The 19,093-nt window shown below is 39.3% G+C and overlaps 1 protein-coding gene and 1 long non-coding RNA gene across 3 annotated transcripts in view; one reads left to right on the plus strand and one right to left on the minus strand.

Moving 5' to 3' along the window:
* Positions 1 to 1,303: 1,303 nt before the first annotated feature.
* The window catches only part of RERG (RAS like estrogen regulated growth inhibitor), a 112,800-nt gene continuing 95,010 nt past the window's right edge, over positions 1,304 to 19,093 (plus strand). For both annotated transcript variants that reach the window (XM_037514293.2, XM_054696429.1), the window contains exons 1-2: positions 1,304 to 1,440; positions 5,546 to 5,707. In XM_037514293.2, the coding sequence (XP_037370190.1) occupies positions 5,647 to 5,707 (61 nt within the window). In that variant the 5' untranslated portion in view covers positions 1,304 to 1,440; positions 5,546 to 5,646. The remainder of the gene's footprint in view (positions 1,441 to 5,545; positions 5,708 to 19,093) is intronic.
* Positions 11,146 to 19,093, minus strand: part of LOC129145987 (uncharacterized) — a 193,827-nt gene continuing 185,879 nt past the window's right edge. The window contains exon 6 of the long non-coding RNA XR_008552262.1: positions 11,146 to 11,263. This is a non-coding gene — a long non-coding RNA (uncharacterized LOC129145987). The remainder of the gene's footprint in view (positions 11,264 to 19,093) is intronic.

Below are 19,093 nucleotides of genomic sequence, written 5' to 3' on the forward strand. Positions count from 1 at the left end.
ACTCAACAACTATTTTTTGAATAGTCACCACGTGCAGCACTGGAGTAGAGGTATAGACACTACACCCCTCTATTCAGAAAGTGCAAGGCTTGATGAAGGCTGAGAAATGAAAATGGAGTACAATGCAAACATGATGGTTGATCACAGGGTGCTGTGCGTGAACAGGTTCTCCAGTTCAGGTACATGTTGGGAAGAGAATACAGATGATAGATTTGTGATCAGGAAGTCAGATGCAACCAGGCAATTCCAACTTCTGCATGGATCAGCTACTCCATTCAGCCTGGCCCATCCCTAGTGGCTGCAGTGGCTTTCCAGGTCAGCCCAGCCCTGGGAGCTGACTCCATGGTTATATCTCTTCCATCAAGGACTCAGAGCAGACTCCTCATTGGGCCCTATGCCCCTCTCTCCCAGGTCACAGTGGTTTTCTGGAGGCCACCTGATATCTTGGAAAGAACATACAGACTTTGAACGGAAAAAATAAAGTCTTGGTGTTCCCCTGATCCTTTGGACAGAAGTTGCATTTTGGGGAAATCACTGGGGCTCTCCAAACTCACCTCATCGATGAAAGGCTAATAATGACAATACCAAAATGAGATGAGAGAGGTGAAAGCAGGTCTAGTCCAGCACGAAGATGACTCTTCTGTGTTCAAGTCTAAGGGCGAAGGCGCATGACTTCAAATGTTATACATGCTGATCTTGGGAGGAGAACGTGCAGCTCTTGGGACTTTCTCCAATACAGATATGCATGTCAATTGAATTTATTATTTATGGCTCTTGCAGCATGTCTCAGCTTCCAATCAGTGAATCAGCCTCCAATGAAATCCTGAAATCCATACTTGGATTTCATTCCAACTATGCGCTAGGCCTTGGGCGAGTTCTTTATCCCTTCTTTCGGTTTCCCCTTGGGTATCAAGGATAATTAACAGTTCCTCCAAGGGAGGCTGTGAGGATCACCTGAAGTAAGGAACAGTAAACACCACCTAGTGAGGCTTTCACACGCAACGTTTGAAGCCAAGGACAGATGTCCTGCGGCCAGGCCCCACAGGCCCAGAACCTATGAAGGGAAAGGGACGCCTGTTTGGGGTGCCGCAAAAGGGGCAGGTTGCAGCTCTCCAGCCCGGGAGGCAGCATGGCGGGACGGGAGGAGCCTGGCCCGGCCCCGGTAGGGGGCGCCGCAGCGCCGCACTGCAGCATCCTGTGGCGGAGCGCAGGGGCCCGGCGGGCAGAGCTGCGTCCTGCCGCAGTCCCTCGGCCGCTAGTCGGAGCGAGCGCCAGCGCGGACACCCCGCAGCCCCCGCCCGCACTTGCTGCGGCCGCTCCCACCCGCGATCGCAGCCTGCAAACTCCCCGCCAGCTGGGCAGCGCCGCGTGCAAGGGCTGCGGGAGCGACTCCGAACTTGCAGGGGACCGCGGCTCTCCGGGCCTGGAGAGTGCGAACAGGTGAGTCACGCATGTGCCCAGGTGGCTCTGTCGGGATGACTTCCTGCAGACCTTTCCAAGCCCCTGAACGGTCGGCCTGTGGGGCAGTCCTCCTGGCCACTGGGTCCCCCCAGGGCGGCTATGGGGTTCGCTGAGAGGGAGTGTGGGCGCCCACGACTGGAGCTTGACGGTGCCCTCCTGGCTGAGACCTAGGAGGATGCCCTTAGACTTAGGCTGCAATTGCTTCCTTGGTTGAGAGCTTGGGACCTGCAGTCCACTATGGGCGTGTTTGTTTATCCTTCCCGGATACCTGTTGCTTTCAGAGCAATGCCACAGCCAGGGGCTTGCCCGACCCTCCTCCCTGCTGCAGCTGCTGCATTGTATGAGGAGGGAGAATTCCTGATCAGGAGACAGAAAACTTGATTTCAGAGCTAGAGAAAAAGCAGCCCAAAGAGAATCTCATTCCCACGACCAGACTAGATGGTTTGCTTCCCTAAACCCTACCTCTGCCCTGTATTTTGATGATAACATAAATAGAGAAGTTAGAAAAACAATAACCTTATAAAGATGCTTGCTTTTTCTTCCCCCAACCCCTCCAAAAGGAAGTAAAGAGCATGGACTTAGATAAATATAGTGTTAGGAATGATTTATGGTAAATGAAATCTTTCTCTAAATAGGTAAGAAAATCAGGTTTTAATCTCAGACATAGCTAGGTGTAACTTTAGTCTTAGGCGTGATAGGAATTTAGAAGTTTTGGGTCTAAAGAAAGCACTGTCCACCTAAAAAAGTGAATGGCAACTTCTAGACCCAACCAAAACAATTCTGCAATAACGTGAAGACATGTTTTCCTAGGTCCATGTTATGGGAAATCTTCGGTTGAATTATTCTGAACATAAGAAACTTGGCAGCATGTCATTCATGACAACAACTTTGTTTTCTATATCAAATATAACTTTTCACATGTGAAGGAAATATGTCAGCTTTGCCTTCTTTCAAATGATTTTTCTAAACATTTTGTCAATAGCTAACTGAATTAGGTTATAAATGAAAAGAAGTATCACTATCTTATATGAAATTCCTATGCCTCTGAGGCCATTTGGGAGTTACTGAAATATTTGAGTTAACAAATGTTCATTTTCTAAAAAATCACATTTGATGACTATATACATGAAGCATAAATCAGATAATTATTTTGAGTTTATGTGTATGGGAATGAACAGTTTTGCATGAAATAACAAATTATAGTTTATATAAGCTCCAGACATGTGCATGCTCTATGTTTCAAAGAAATGTTTGTGATTCTTCCTTAGAATTTACGTATAGACAATATCTCCATGTGGTATGTTTCCATGATGCTTCTGTAAGGAAGCAATGAACTTTAAACATGAGCCTTTTTCTTAATGAATGCATATAAAATGGCAAAGACGGAAATGCTTTTATCTTTAGCCAAAAATATGGGACTGGACAAATTGCAAATGTTAAAGCTTCTGGATGTTGTTCTATTAATTATTACTAAGAAGTTTTCCCATCATTGGGGATGAACTAAACAAGAGCCAATGTAATGGTAATGTTGACCTTAGTGTCCTCCAGAGGAGGCCCTGGCACTATGGGAATCAGTGAACACAAAATATGTTAGGTACAGGTTGATGATTTAGATGTATCATAAAGAAAACAACCATATCTTGGGCCTCCCTGGTGGTGCAAGGGGTTAAGCACAGCACTATGAAGCATTCCACAGCCTTTGCAGCACGAGTTCGATCCCCGGCCGCAGGCCAGGGAGCTACCTACATGGCACAGCAGACCTCTCCTGACTCACCCGCTGCTCCCCTCAGGAGTGTACTTCGATCAATCTGCCTGTTCTGTTCCCCACTCTGTCTCTGGTGGATCCTCTCATCCCCCGCATCTCTGGCCTGTACCCCAGCTCTTATATACATATAAATCTTTTTAAAAAATCACATCTTAATGCATTTTAGAATTACTCTTGCAGAACGATTTTCACTACTTTCTTTCCCTGAAGAAGCTCTTTTGAATATCTGTAGACGACAAAATGCTGGCAAGAGCCATTTGCATGTTTAGATCATGGATTTGTGTTTCAAAAATATTTTTACAAACTGGGAAAATGGGTGAAATGAATAGAGTTTGTCTTCATTTTATTTTAATTTAACAAGGATAAAAGGAAAGTCTTATATTGGGGTTTGAAGCACTGACTGCAGACATTCCAAAGAGGGGAGTCTGCAGTTTGTATGAAAGATGTAGCCTTCATTTGAGTGGCTGTAGTACAACACGGCCACACAGCCAGAGAAAAGACAGGAAAAATCTCAGTGAACTTTTCGCTGGATCACTTCATCAGGTCACATCTCAAGTGGTGCATGCATGCAGTGGATACCACATTTTCAGAGTGCTTTAAGGCAAGGGAGGGGGGAGAGAGCTGCATATGGTGAACAGGAAAGGTGAAGGTCAAAAAAACATAAACAAGAACATACATTCCCCTGGAGAACAAGAGAGATGCTGGGCCTTTTCCTAGAAAGCAGCAGCTTAAATGGGACAAAGGTTCCTAATAGTTGCTAGGCTATCTAAAGGGTCTGAGTGAAAGGAAAAAAAAAAATTGGCTTACTGCCCTCCTCCTTGACCTCCAAGTCCCCCATACCTAGAAGTGGTAAATGACATCTTCAGGAAGGATTCCTGCGGTGACTAGAGCATTACCATTCCCTGGGTTGACCCATAGGCTCTTTACATTTCCATGGAACTGAGAACTGAAGCACCTACCTATCTAAGATGTGCTTACACTGTGTGTACAAGTGTCCCCAACTTTTTGTAGATTTGCCACTTTGCTTTTAGATTTGCATTAGTAACTGTTATCATTAAAAGAAAGAAAGATGATTTCTAAACAGCATCAGCGTGGGTTTTGCAGTAACTATTCTGGAGGCATCAGCCCCAGCAAGTTCCTTCCCTGGGAACTACTTTCTTTTTTTTTTTTTTTTAAAGATTTATCTATTTATGCATACAAGAACTGGGGTATAGGCCAGAGGTGCTGGGGGTGGGGGGGCACGCGCGAAGAGGATTCACCAGAGACAGAGTGGGGAACAGAACAGGCAGATCTACCGAAATACACTGCTGAGGGGAGCAGCGGGCAAGACAGGAGAAGTCTGCTGTTCCATGTGGGTAGCTCCCTGGTCAGGGATCGAACTCATGCTGCAGAGCTATGGATAGCTTCACAGTGCTGTGCTTAACCCCTTGCACCACCAGGGAGACCCCTTGGGAACTACTTTCTATAGGCTATTATTTATCATATCATTCCTGCTTTGGTTTTATGTGTTATTTGGTATAATCTGGTAGGTTACTTTTTGGGTCTGGGATTCATAAAAATTCCCACATAGAATGGTAATTGCTTCTTCACTTACTGCCATTTTGGGTTAGGAGAATTTTGCAGGAATGCTTTCATTCTGACAGCAAGGGAAATCTATTGTGTCATTTCTCAAGTGTTAGGATGACAACATAAACTAGCTTGAAAGGGAATCAGAAGTTCGGGTATGGGATTTATTTCTTGTGTATCAGAGCTTTATGTCTGGAAAAATATAATTAGGATGTTACATATCGATACCTGGAACATGCATGTCTGTCATGTGACTTGATCATGTAATCTAGTGTGAAGTAATTGTGAATTGCAAAGTTAATTGTATTGCAATGGGATTGACTAATATGAATGTATATTATTCAGCCCAAAGGGAAATAAAGAATTCCAAATGTGACTCTTCCCCAGCAGCTGTGTTTGTATATAGGATGTTTACAACTATGTGGAAATGCATGTAATCACATACTTCAAGTATTTGTTATCAATTACTGACAAAAGCAATGGCCTCCTAAAACAACCCCTTGAGGAAATATTTTCGAAAATGCTATCATGCAAGAAAATGCATGTTTTAGAACAAGCACATACAAGTTTAAGTCCTGGGTCTATAATTTTTTAATTGAATAATTTATAGTAAATTATTGTCACCCTCTCAGTGAAGATCAAAGTGGAATATAAAATGTTGATGAAGTAATGTTGGCTGGCATGTAAGAAATATTTAATAAATATTCCTTTCTCTAGTCACATATGAATCATGAAATCCCAAATCTCTTTCAGATTTCAGATTTACAATGATATGGTAAATCCAAAGGCTGGAACCAAAGATTTTCTCAGCTCTTTAGTTTGAACAACAGTGAATTTTCTACCCAACACTCAGAATGGCTAAAAGTGCAGAGGTCAAACTGGCGATATTTGGGAGAGCAGGTGTGGGCAAGTCAGGTAAGATTTTTGTTGTGTCTGTTGTGTGTGTGTATGTGTGTGTGTGTGTTTACTTTTGCCTCCTGGAAGGATGGTTGGCATTTCCTATATCCTCATGTGTTGCTTTTTTAGATGAAGTCTCTTTATCTATAATTTTTACTTTGCATAACCAACTTTTATGTACATTTGCCTTTTTATAATAAAGTAGCTCCACTGATAAAACTCAGGGGTATATTGTCAGTCTTGCAATTCTGAAGAGGGCGATTACACAAATCTCCAAAGAAATTAGATTGTGAAAATTAAGAAAATATTTTTGCTCTTTATTCTCGATGATACCCTGAAGGGCCAATTTTATATCTCATTATAGCTTGGTATTCTCAGTCATCAGCCCAATGTGAAGCCTTTGCTGGATATAAGAAATGCTTGTTGAATGGACAGATCTTTACAAGAAACAGAGCTGCATCATGGCCCAACAATTCTAAAGCTGGGGAGGACTTAGCTATTGCCAGCACTTCTGGGGTGAATTTAAATGACCAAATTCTGCTTCATGTTAGTCATTCAGAGACTTTCTATTCCCCACCTGAGAAAAGTTTTAAAGATTTTTAAGATTAAAGGTGGACTGATGAAGGTGAATAGGTATTAAATCCAGTTTGAAACATATATCTGATTTTATAATTAAAGAATATTAAAGTAGATGCTGCTTTTGAAAAAGCTTTTCAGGTAATGTTTCCTTGAGCTCTACTGAAGGAAAGAATCATAACTGACTCTGTACACCAAACTTCTGGTTCTCAGGAAGGGACTCAAACAGATATCTCGCAGTGTGTATTGGTAGAGGGAAACAGTTGGGATCATCCAATACAACAGGTAACCCAAATAATCTTAAACAAAAACACATATGCAGTTTTTAATTCTGTGATGACCTTTCTTTCCTAATCTGCTCTCTGCTTTGATTTCAGCAGTAAGTCTTCCCTATTGCAAGTCTTTTCCTCTTTCTATTTTTTCTTTTTCTTCTCTGCCATCCATTCCCCTTTCTTCTACTTGCTGCTTGCTCTCGCCTCTGGCAGAAACCATGCAAAGAAAATAGATAGTTGGCAAGGCTAAGAAACTGCCAGCCTTCCCAGATGAAAGATAATTCAACTTCTCCCCATTAATCTCCTCAGTGTTTCCTGATAGCATGAGAACCTAATTTCTGTGGCTGGTAGAAGGATCTGGAGAATGAGGAAACTGTTTCATGAGTGGAGGATGGAAGGTCTTTGCTGCCAAGAGCAGTTTGTTTAAACCCTCTGAGTGAAGAGGGTCTAGACCCGGGGCTGACTGTTTATTGCCCTTTCATTCAAAACTCACCATAGGTGATAAGCAAAGGGGGGTTCTAACCTTACAGCCTTTACCAAAATAAACTCTACATGGTTTGAAAAGTTAAACATAAAAATAAAAACTCAGTTGAGGAAGCCCTTAGCTGAATGTGCATCTATTCCTTTCCCTTCTGTTCCATCCTAGAACTACCTTGTACCTCCTTCTATCAAGACTGATCCATCAGCCTGTGCTCAGACTCTAGTTGTCTTTGTCTTCCCCCAAATTGTTTCAATTATTCCTCTCATTCTCTGCCAAAGGTTTTCCTTTAAGCTGTTCTTTGCCCACTGCCCCACCTTTTACTTTTTCTCTTCTCAAGCTTATTGAATGTGGGCACTGTCTTTACTGCCCCATTCATTACTTACAACGGGGCCATCTTCCATTGTAATCATGCTACTGAAATGTGTCTGCTAAGGTCACGCCGATCAATTACCAACAAATCTAATGAACATTTCTCAATTCTGATTTTCTGAGACCTCTTGTTAACATTCAACACAACTATTGACTCTTTCCTAAAATTATTTCCTTCCCAGGCTCCCTTAGACATCAGAGTTCTTGGCCTTTCTACTCTGTCGCCATTACCCCTAACTGGATGCCTTCCTCTGCCCAGCCCACAAACCAGAGCCTGTAGTGCCCCCCACACATCCTCTTGTCTTATTCTATACCTTCTCCTTGGCTGAGTCCACATGCCTACACTGATGGTAACCAGGCATGTGGAACACAAATTCTGCTGACCTTGGTTTTATTTTGTGTAAAGTGCAGGAGATGAACTTGTTCACGAAGGTCCTTTTCCACAGTAAAGTTCCAGGCTTCTGGATTCCTGAATCTTCTTTGGACTAGTTCTCTGTCATGCATATATATAAGTCTGACCACTTTTGTTTATTTTCATTTGGGTGAAATGATGATGACAAACTCCACACCTTTAAACAACTGCCCCTTTGTTAGTCGTCTGTACATTGACAGTGTTTTCCTATTTCCACATTACAGTGTTTTCCTGAGACTGTATAACCACACCCCATATTTAAAAAATAGTGTAATGGTCTGACTTAAGCATGGGAGGGAGACCTTTTCCCATAGTTCAGTGAAAGCAACCACAGACTTCTTCAGGTCTATCAACTTTGAGATTAGACTTTAGCCAGACAGAGTTCATGTTATTATTTTTCACAAATATGGACATATGATATCTCTGCCTACACATTTGCACACATCCACATCCCTGTAGTACAGACAAGTCAGTCTTTTATAAGTAATAAATTACACCTGCTGGAATGTGATAGCACTCCTCCTTTACTCTAGTGTCTCCCCCAAATCATCATGGTCTCCCCTGGTAAGATCAAATAACTTGCTTTTCTCCAAATACCCAGTAGCAGCAGCATCGCTAGGAGCCAGCTTGGAATGGTGGAAATAGCTCTCTGCTTTCGCGGGGCCTGTGTGAATTGCTTCAGAGGTCTCAGTTCTTACGTTTCCCCACATTCAATACCATATTGGAATTTGGGGTAAATAAGACCAGATTGCTCATCTGCTAACAGAGACGAGTATAACTTGGGGTTAAAAGCATGAGTTCTGCAGTCACACAGTGAGGTCTTGCTCCCAATTCTGTACTTTATTAGCTGTGTGAACTTGGCAACTTTGGTAAAATACTTAACTTCTCAATTTTCTCAAATGTAAGGGAATATAAGAATGTCCATCTCAAAGAGTTGTTGTTACCATTGAATGAGTTATTATCTATATCCAAGTTTGTTAGAAGGGCACCTGGCACCTGGTAAGGGCTCATGGCTTAGGTTACATTACTACCATTTTTGAAATATCCTCATTTTAATTCCTAAGTTCTCTAGGGAAACACACAGTCAAGGATATATTTACATGCAAGTGAGTATTTTGGTTTTCAGCAAAAGGAAGCTTACAAAAAAAAAATCTTTGTATTGCTACTTAGCACACCCTCAAAACACACTTGCATGCATAAGAGTGCACATGCACATTCTCTCTCTCTCTCTCTCTCTCTCTCTCTCTCTCTCTCTCTCACTGTCTCTCACTTGAATCCAAAATCTGGTTAATGTCCATAGAGCTTGCCCAGTAGTGATCATTACAAGACTTCTCATGGCATATCTTGGAAAGCTTGGACAGCAATAAATATGTTAATAACATCAATAAACTAACACCCTTACATTTGGAAGGGCTTCTAGTATGTGGTAGATGGATTCACAAGCCCTGGTAATAGGCACACGATGTTTAAAAGAGAATGTAACGCTAACCAGAACAGGACTGTATGTACATGTCAACATGGACAAAATTTAATAATGTGCTATTATTACTAAGGAGCACTGGTAAACATGTGTGTGTTAGGGGAGGGTCTATTTCATGGTCTTTTGTGTTGAGAGGATTCTTCTTTTTTCTGTCTAACGATACCTAGCAGTTTTGTCTTAAAGTGAGTTTGCTCACTGCCTTAGGGACTTGCTGACTTAGCATCCCCACTTTGGGGATGCTGCAAAAGTAGAACAACATGATTTTATGGTCCTTTCCATCTTCTGCTTCAGCAGAGTCAACATTTCCCTTCACTGGCTAAAGGTAAAGCACTAGTAACAAGTACAACAGGATTTCCATACTTGTGTGTGTGAGCCTGTGAGTTGTCAGACTCCAAGTAATTAAAGCAATCAGACCTGCCATAAAACCTAAAGTGCACACCACATTTATTTAAATGTTTCCTGGATTCATATTATTCAAATTTGTAGTAAGTGTGGGAGGGGATGAGAGAAAAACAAATGAAATTTAACATTTAGTTTTACAGTTGACATTCTCATTTCAGAATTGAAGTATCATGTGCCACAGCTAAATATATTTTTTGAAAGGGCTAGTCTCAGTGTTAATTGAGTAATGCTATCCTCTAATTCAAAAGCCAATTGATGCACTCATCCGTGAAGGTTTAAGTTCATAGACTTAGATTGCTGGGCTATAAACTGGCTGTCAAATACAAACAAGCCTGTGATTTTTTTTTTCCCTTGGCACAAAGAAAAATGATTTTTTTTCCTTATTCTTGCCTGTTCTTTGCTCTCTAAATTATAAAAAGTTTTGAAAAGCTTATTTTCATTTTAATTTTAAATGAAACTGGGTAATTCTAATTTTAAATGTGACTTTTCTACTAAGCATCAAATACTTCCTTAGCATATCTGTGTACTTTAGGGCTGGTGGATGTTTATCAGATCGCTTACATATTATCCAAAAAAAAAAAAAATGCAACATAACAAAACCAATAGCATCTTGGCTAGGTCAGTTTCCTTATGATATAAAATTCCTTTGTGTTTAGAACTTTTTCTCTACCTACCTAGGTAAATATATTCCAGTTCACCCCTGTAGTCAAACTGAACTGGGCAGGATAATGTTTCTGAAGTATTGCTGTCAAAGTAGTTCTAAGGGAAGAGTGCACAGATCTGGATGTTTTCAGTTCTGTAAGCATCTCATTACACTCATGTAATTATTTGACACACTTTATTAATTACATAAAATGTGTGCAGAATTTAGTATTAATCCATAATATATCTATATTTTTTTAATGTAAAAATTATTCTCCTGCTAAAATCAGTCACTAAAATGAACTCCTCGGAAAAATACAGCAAGCTGATCCATGCTTTCAGTAACACCTGGGCTTCAGGTCCAGCTTGATGACTGCAGTGATGGAAATCGCCTCCATGGTGCACACTACAGCACCGAGCATTAACACCTCCCCTGAGCCTCACTTTTCCTTTTATAGTTCCAGTCAGCTCTTCAACTTCTTGATCATTCTTGTTTTAAGATTATATAACCTTAATAGTAAATTTTCTTTGTCTAGGTAACAAGGGAACAGATTGTATTTCAGGAAGATGTAGAACTTCCATGAGAGAGCGAGAGATATACTGACTGTGTGTGTGTGTGTGTGTGTGTGTGTGTGTGTGTAATCATTTCCTAGGAAGTTGAAACTGAAGGATTACCAGAAATGAGGTTTCTTGTGTAGCTGGTAGTTAAAGGAACAATTGTTTTCTAATGGACTGAGCCAAAGGAGGATGGTAGCACTGACACAAGTTTAGATTAGAGCTAGAGAAAGTCATTCTGGAAATGTGAATCTATTCCCCTAAGTCATATACAGTGTTGTCAACCAATCTTACCTCAGTTTAAAAAAAACAAAAGTCATTCTGTTGGCGTTAAATATGGAGATATGGTTAGCTGTGGCTTTCACACATTTATACCTTCCCTTCCCTGCAAAAGACACAAACACAAAAGGAGACAAACAGCGTAGATGAGTGGATTTTCATTTGCTTCTTCTACTCCAAATGGAGTAAAAGGGTGTCTTCAAACTGCAGGAATATTCTTGTGGGTATGTATAAAACTCAGACCCCTGTGCAAGGCATAAGTTATGCTGATCTTCCTTGCATGCCCAAGAAGTAAAGAAAGATGAGGAATGGCATTCATGAAGGATTAGAAAAAGAAAAGGGGGGGAAATTAAAATCATAAAAATTTAGTTTTGTATTGGTGAGTGAACATATTGCAGGTAGCTAGTGAACAATTCTTAGGCTTTTCTCTAAAGAAAAATAGTAGAATCTAGGGAGGAAACAATAATGGAAAACAAAACTAAGAACTGTTTTTTCAAAGCCAAAAGGTCATAAAGGTCATATCTGTTGCTGCTTTTTCTACTGAAACATATTATTGAAATTCAATTGTCCTTTATTTTTAACCTAGGTCAATTTATTTGTTGAAATATTTTCCTGTAGTTAATTATCAATTGTCAATTGGTTCCATTTCATCTTGACTTGTTTTCCTGGCAACTGACACAGACTAACTTTGAGGGAAGGGAATGAAGAAAATTGTAAATCATCCTTGTAATTCCCCTTTTTATTCCTGGTATTATTCCAACTTATGGGTTAGAGGAAATCAGCCAAATTTTCAAGGTGGTACTGGCCTTGAAGCCAAAATTCCAGTGCAAATGCATCTCTGTTGCTACAGCTGCCTTTGGAAGTTGATGTGGTTTCAGAAAAACAGCCATAATTTCTTCCATCCCATTAAAAATGAAAGTAGCTATATTCTAAAGACAAGGAAGTCTGAAATAGGTTATGTTTCAGCATGGAATAAGCAAGGTCACCTGCTGGCTGGTGCTCGAGCAGCTCTATTTTCCCACTTATGATTCTGCAAAGCTCTTGTGACTTTGCTACTAAATGTTTTCATTTTACATCACCTATTTTCTACATCTTCCTAAACACCCTATATTAAGAAATGATATGCCCATTAGAACTTCATAATGTGAACTGTATAAATCCTGATGAGTTTTGTTTTTATAAGAAATTTCCATTTATCAATGAATAACCAATGCAGTCCCTTGAGAGGACTGGGTATGTTATCAATCAATACAAGAGTCTCACCACCTGTAATGCAGTACTCCATTTGCTATAGCTTTAGATCAAGTGTAAGAAAATGAATGAATCATCTTTTGCTAATGAGTATGTTTCTTGTTGTTATCAACAGAGAATATGTTACACTATGTTGTGTCAATCTGTGCAAATCAAAAAAGCATCCAACTGAACTGACTGAAAGGATTCGGGTTTAAGCTTCAGTTTTATCCCATCCATGTCTCTTAATCTTCTTTCAAATGACATCTTTGTTTGCTCCATTTTTTTTTTTTAAATAGTGATGCAGGCTTTGAAGGTATTTTGAAAAATTCCTAGTGTGCTACAAATGTGGTCTTCATGCTGTGGCGTTCTTGTTGTTAAAATACATGCCATTCTCCCCCATGTCCCTTGATTTGTGTTTAGAAAGCATTCTGGGGAGTTTTCTGCTGTCCATCATTGGAGGCTGGATGTCCAGCACTGAACAGCAGCCCCTGAGCCCATCACATTGCAGATTGTCCAGAGGTTGTCATTTCTATGTTTCAGGAATTTGCACTTTCAAATATGTTAAATAAACAGACATTGAGTCAGGATTTTTTTTTTTTTTTTTGGATCAGAATGTAAGGAGGACAAGCAGGGAGGAGAGTTCAGGAAAATAATTTAGAGCTAGGCCTTATGAAGATGGAATCATGGAATGTGATAGAAATTTCAGATAATCTAATCTTATCCCTATTTAAAATGAAAGTTTTAAAACATTTAAATTTATTTGATAAATGTTTCTCAAATCTATAAGCATATGTGTCTATATATTCCCCTACACTCTTAAAATAAATTTGATTCAGTTAGGACACCATCTTTTTCTGTTATTATCCAAAGTAGCTAGCATTGCACCCTGCACACACAATAAGATTCACAACATTCCAAAAAGGCAGAGCAAAGGCCTTTTCTGCTCGTGATTTATCCCCACAACCTCACACAGTATTTGACACAGACAAGATCTTCAATAAGGCAAATAAATTAAGTTAGACTATGTGGTCTAGTTTGATATACATGCTTTATAACTTTATTAAGCTCTTAATATATTAAGCTCTTAATACATTTCAAATGGTCTCTGTATTATAACCAAAATGGTTTCTTCAGCTTTCTTCATTGCATGTCTCCAGGGACAGAAACTCAGTAGTCCCACTCCCATGCTCGATAAGGGTATCAAACTGTATGCTTCAAAGAAAGAATCACCACCACACACACAAACACACACAAACAATACACACTTGTATTCTTTCATTCATTCACTTATTTATTTCAGGTGGGGCAGGCAAAAACAGAGTAGATCGAGCTGGCAAAATGGAAACCCAAGAAGGAGCAAATCAGTATGATCTTAAGGCAAAATTGCTTTCACTCCAGGAAACCTTAGCTTTTGTGCTAAAGGTCTTCCAGATGAGATGCACTCACATTTTTAAGGTTAATCTTCTGTACTTAAGGTCATCTGACTATAGAGGTTAACGACGTCTACAAAACAGCTTCACAGTAATGCCAACGGTAACATCTGATTAAATAATTGTGTATGATTGTCCAGCCAAAGTCACAGGAAAAACTACCATATCAACTCCTCCTCTGCTTTACTCTATCTTCTATGGAACCACGCTTCTACTCACTGGCATTAAGCTTCACCCCTGGTTCCCTCTTTCTATGTCAGCCCTTCCCATATGTGAAGCTAGCTAGCATGCCTTGACCCAGGCCTGAGTCTTCTCGTCCTCCATCTACTGCACAGCTACAGCATTTACCTGACAGAGATCATGGTTTCTAGTGACAGCCCTATCTTCCCTGTTCCATACAGTGTGGGTCTGGAAATGAATGTGGATGCTTCAAATGTGCTAAGTGCAGGCAAGATCAGCACACAACAGAATTTTTGCTTTTAGACACTGCTTCTGCCATAACATCCTAATGTCACATTGTTTTCAGGTGACAGTGGATGAAGTGTTGGCTCATGGGGAGTTTACTGCAAATGAAGTCTTTTTATTTTTTAGTAAACCATGCTGCTGAGTCAGATATTTCCAAATTTACACCCAAGTGCATGTATTTAACCCAGGTGTAGAAGTTTATTTTCATCTTCCTAAATACTGTTTTGTTTGATTCAACCTGTTCTTCTGGTCTGTCAAGAGCGTTTTGGATTCAGCATCTGTTTCATTCCTCCTCACTGTCTGTCATCAGGGAAAATGTTGGTTTTGGAACATTATAGGCCCTCGGTGCTCTTATGAGTCATAGAATTTTCTACTTTGGTATTATTTAGCTCATTGAAAATAATGAAGAATCCCAGTGAGTTTCTGAATAATTTACAGTGAGTAAAGAAAAACAAAGGAGGTCTTTAGAACTTGGTATGAGGATTAATTAACATCAGATCACACTATTTCTGTTCACTAAACAAGTTCTACTTAGTTGTGTCATCAAAGGGGGTGATCTGGAAGGAAGCCTTATAATTATAATCCATTGCTCAATATCTCATTTAAAATTCATTATTTCTATAAAACATTTCTGAATATTTTAATTAATGTTTCTGTCTCACATTATGAAATATAATAAAGTTATATAAAGTGCCTATCAGTGATCAAATTGTCTTGGTCCACAAATCTGTTTTACATAGAAAGCTGTTTTTCAGATATTCATTCCAAGAGATAGATGAGTGTATCTGTACTAAAACTGCTGGATTTACTTTGTTTAGAGCTGATGCTGCAAATTGAAGCTGTGTATGGGAAAGAGTGTCGTTTCTGGGTTATAGTGGTATGCCCCAGGATCACATGGAGGGCTTGTTAGAATGTATGTGCAAGACCTTGTCCCTAGAGGTGCTGGCTCAGTAGACCTAGACCTCTTATAGGGCCAGAGAATCTGTTTTTCTAACATGTTTCCTCCCAGATGATGTTGAGGCTTCTAGTCTTGGGACCACCTTTCAGACATCAATATGTTAAGTTTGCTAAATGCTCAGTGTCCATTTGAGATAGATGTCTTCTGCTTTATAAGAGCATATGGCTTTTTTGTGAGTTGCATGTGATATATATTGAGCACCAGGCTCTGTCATGAATACTGGCCATAAGGAAGTAAATGAAAGACAAACTCTCTGCCCCCAAAAGTAGGGAGTAATCTGAGACAATAAATACTCCTTGGGGTAGAGCAAATGGGAGGCTATTTTGTGCTTCCTTAAGTCTAGAACTTTTCATTTTACATCACAGTAGGGTAAGTTTTGTTTAAAGAGTGTCACTCCTAACAACTGTGACAGGCTGAGCTTTGGTTTTAAGATGACATTTTGAGCTGTTTGGCAATAGTGAAGGTCAGTTGTCCTAAGTGTCTGGGTGATAAATAAACATGTATAGTCTCAGGCTTTGGTGCCATTTCCTCTGAGAAAAGCTAAGTAGACAACATAGGAACTGAACCCATAACCTTGAGCTTGTTGCCACCAAGCTAATGCCAGTCAAGTTATGACTGACACAGAACCAAATTAAAGTAAGATGGCTGTTCTTTCCCCAATGTTTGGAAAAAGTGAATTGAAACTGCTCTTTGACAGTGACATTTATAAAACTTGCGCAACTGTAGTGTAGAAAGAATTGCAGTATTAAGAAAGGTTCATAAGTTTCCACTCTTTTGGATAGAAAGATAACATCTTTTTCTCAATGATGCATTTCCTGTTTCCTTTTCATTTTTTTAGTATTTTAAAAAGTTCTCTTTTGTTCTATGTTAGTGGATAGTAACTTAAGAGGTGAAGCAAAAAAACAAAAACAAAAGTAAGAAAAAAATGTATTTATCTGTCTGAAGACTATTTGACTTCTTTTTTTGCATTAAGAACCCCATAAATTACAACTAAACCTAATAAGTGAGCCAGCTTCCTAGACATTTGGCAACACAAGTTGACTTAGACGTTTTAAAGGAAGATGCAGCCGTGAATGGTTATATGACTAATGTTATCTGTTTCACTGCCTGGGACTTTGTTTCTATTCAAATATTTTCTATTTTGATTCTGTCTTTCTAGCAGTGTTAGAAAAGAGGTAAAATCAGGAGCACAATAACTACACATTTAAATCCTCAAGACACAAAATTTAACCCATGATTTCTCTGTTTCCCATTCATCAATTTACAAATATCCATGAAATTCCTATTTCTATGTTCTCATCTCTTCTCTCTCCATCCTCCTACCATATGCCCAATAAAACACCAGTTTGTGTGGGGAAGTCCAGAGAACTCCACGATTGTCCTTGTCTTCAGGGATCTTAGTGTTCTTTTGGGCATGCGTGACTTACAATTAGTAATCAGCTAGTGGTTCAGCAAGCAATTGATTTTTTTTTAAACTTTCTATCTTGAATTCTTTTTTGTAAAATTGTGCAGTTACAATTGCAATTGTAGAGTTGCTCAAATAGTACAGAGTTCTCATGTACCATCTCCGTGCTTCCCCCAGAGCTAACATAACACTAATCCATAATACATTTCCAAAACCAGGAAATCAATATGTATACCATGTGAATTGTATGACAAAGGTAAAATGAAGCTAAAGATCTCAGAATGATTAATTTTTGACTGAATTCAGGTTCAAGGCCCATTTGAAAAGACAATTGGGAAGGGACTCAGAAAGAGAGCTGCAAGAAAGGCTAGAGCTGATCATGAGACATATTTTCAAAAACTTTGATCTTGGGCCTCCCCTGATAGCGCAGGCAATTGAGCGCAGCTGTGAAGCTGTCCGCAGCCTCTGCAGCACCGGTTTGAGCCTGGCCGGCCAGCGAGAATCCCACATGGTGCAGCTGACCTCTCCTGTCTCGCCCACTGCTCCCCTCAGCAGTGTCTTCAGTCTGTCTGCCTGTTCTGCTCCCCACTCTGTCTCTGGTGAATCCTCTCACCTTCCCACGAATCTGGCCTGTACCCCGGTTCTTGTATAAATAAATAAATATAAAAAAAAAAAAAAACTTTTATCTTGAGGTAAGTATAATTTAGCGTTTTAGATAGTACACAGAAAAACATTCTAGCAGTTTAGATGAGGCTATAATGCCACCAGAATTCACAAAAGGATGAAAAATCAGTGGGAAGTACTTGGGAAGGCCTTGAGGGAGCCAGTGAGATGAAGATACTGTAGATGAGTGGGATTTTTATGCTGAGGAGTCAAACAACTTTTGCTTTTATTTCTTATCTTTCAAAATGATGTTTTTTTCCATACCAATTCACACACTATTATTGTTAAAATTAGAAGAGGTAAAAGAAAAACAAAGTGATTAAAGAAAGTGATAGGAACTGAGTGAGTTTAGGAAGGGAGAAGAGCTTTTGGAATTGTGCTAATTTTCCCTTAGTGGCAGGAGAATGAGTTTGGAGTCTGACAGACCATTTACTAATTGTGCATGTGATCAGCTTGCCTAAGAAACTGGGGCCCCCAGTTTCTTCTTTGTTGCAATTCAGATGATAATAATGTCTTATATTATGGCCAGTTGGGCACTTAAACTAAAGGAGATAGAATAATGACCAGCAATCATAATAACTGATAATGCTTATAACATTTATCACAAGTCAGCCACTTCTATGGGAGTTGATACATGTGAATTCACATAAAAATCACAACTATTTTATGAAGTTGGCCCTATTATTATACCTTCTTTTAACACGAGAAATAAGCAACTTGCCCTGGGGTTCAGTAAATAGTGATAGGATTCTGGGATTCAGGTAGAACGAGGGTTCCCAGGCTCTTTGGTTTTAGCCACAATAATTTGAAAATTCTAAAATGCTATAAGCAATTCTAGATACCCCACAAGTATCTTCTTCCCCTCTTCCTCCTTGTCTTCCTTGTTGGTTAGGAACACTCATTTGGATTAATCAGAATCAATGAAATGTACTTTATTTCACTTTAAACATTGCTAGAGAAAAAAAAGGTAACAGAGGAAAATAATTAAACTACTAAGAGATCTTAGAGGCCTGTATTACATTTTTATTCAACTCAGTTTTAAATTTTAAACTCTGTTTATGACTTCACGTTAAAATCTCTTATTTGGCTTTTGAGGCCCAGCTAGGAACTCATCCTGAAGGAGATGTTAAGGGAGAAAGATAGAAATCGTAAAGAAAGATGGAAGAGCTTAACATTTAATATGTGAAAAATGTGAATTGTGCTAAACATCCTCAGTGGAAAGGGAGGATACATTAATAATTTGACCTGGAAGAGCCCCAAAAGCAAAACTCAGAAGCTTTTAAAAAATGTGGAAGTCATAGCATATCAACATTAAGGAAAATTTATAGTCAAGTCAAATTTTTTGAATGATGGTATGTGTTAAAAATATTAGATTGCAGGGATTTTCTTCATTATTTATCACAATGGGAGGGTGTTTTTTTTTCCTTTGCTGAAATACAAGATGTTCTTGTGAACCAAATAGCTGAAAGAATCAGACTCCTTCCTACACAGGGCAAAATGCCAGACGGCTTCAAACATTTTATGGGGGCAGATTGGGTAGGACTGGATCCCATCAGATAACTAGAGATCTTTTATCTGCTGTGAATAATTCATGATTAATTATTTCTGGAGACTTCTAGGTGAATAAATATTGTTAAAGGCCCCTATCATTTATTGTTACCAATTAGTTTTTTTTATTCCATAATTGATTATTCAAAGCTACATATGGTGGTACTATTTTGGATGAAGAATTAGCTTAAGTAGCCTTTGGGCAAATGGAAGCTTTATATATAATTTTCTCAG

This window comes from Talpa occidentalis, unplaced genomic scaffold (assembly GCF_014898055.3).
Source record: "Talpa occidentalis isolate TD23 unplaced genomic scaffold, MPIMG_talOcc4v2.1 talOcc4.16, whole genome shotgun sequence".
In the NCBI taxonomy this organism is placed as follows: domain Eukaryota; kingdom Metazoa; phylum Chordata; class Mammalia; order Eulipotyphla; family Talpidae; genus Talpa; species Talpa occidentalis.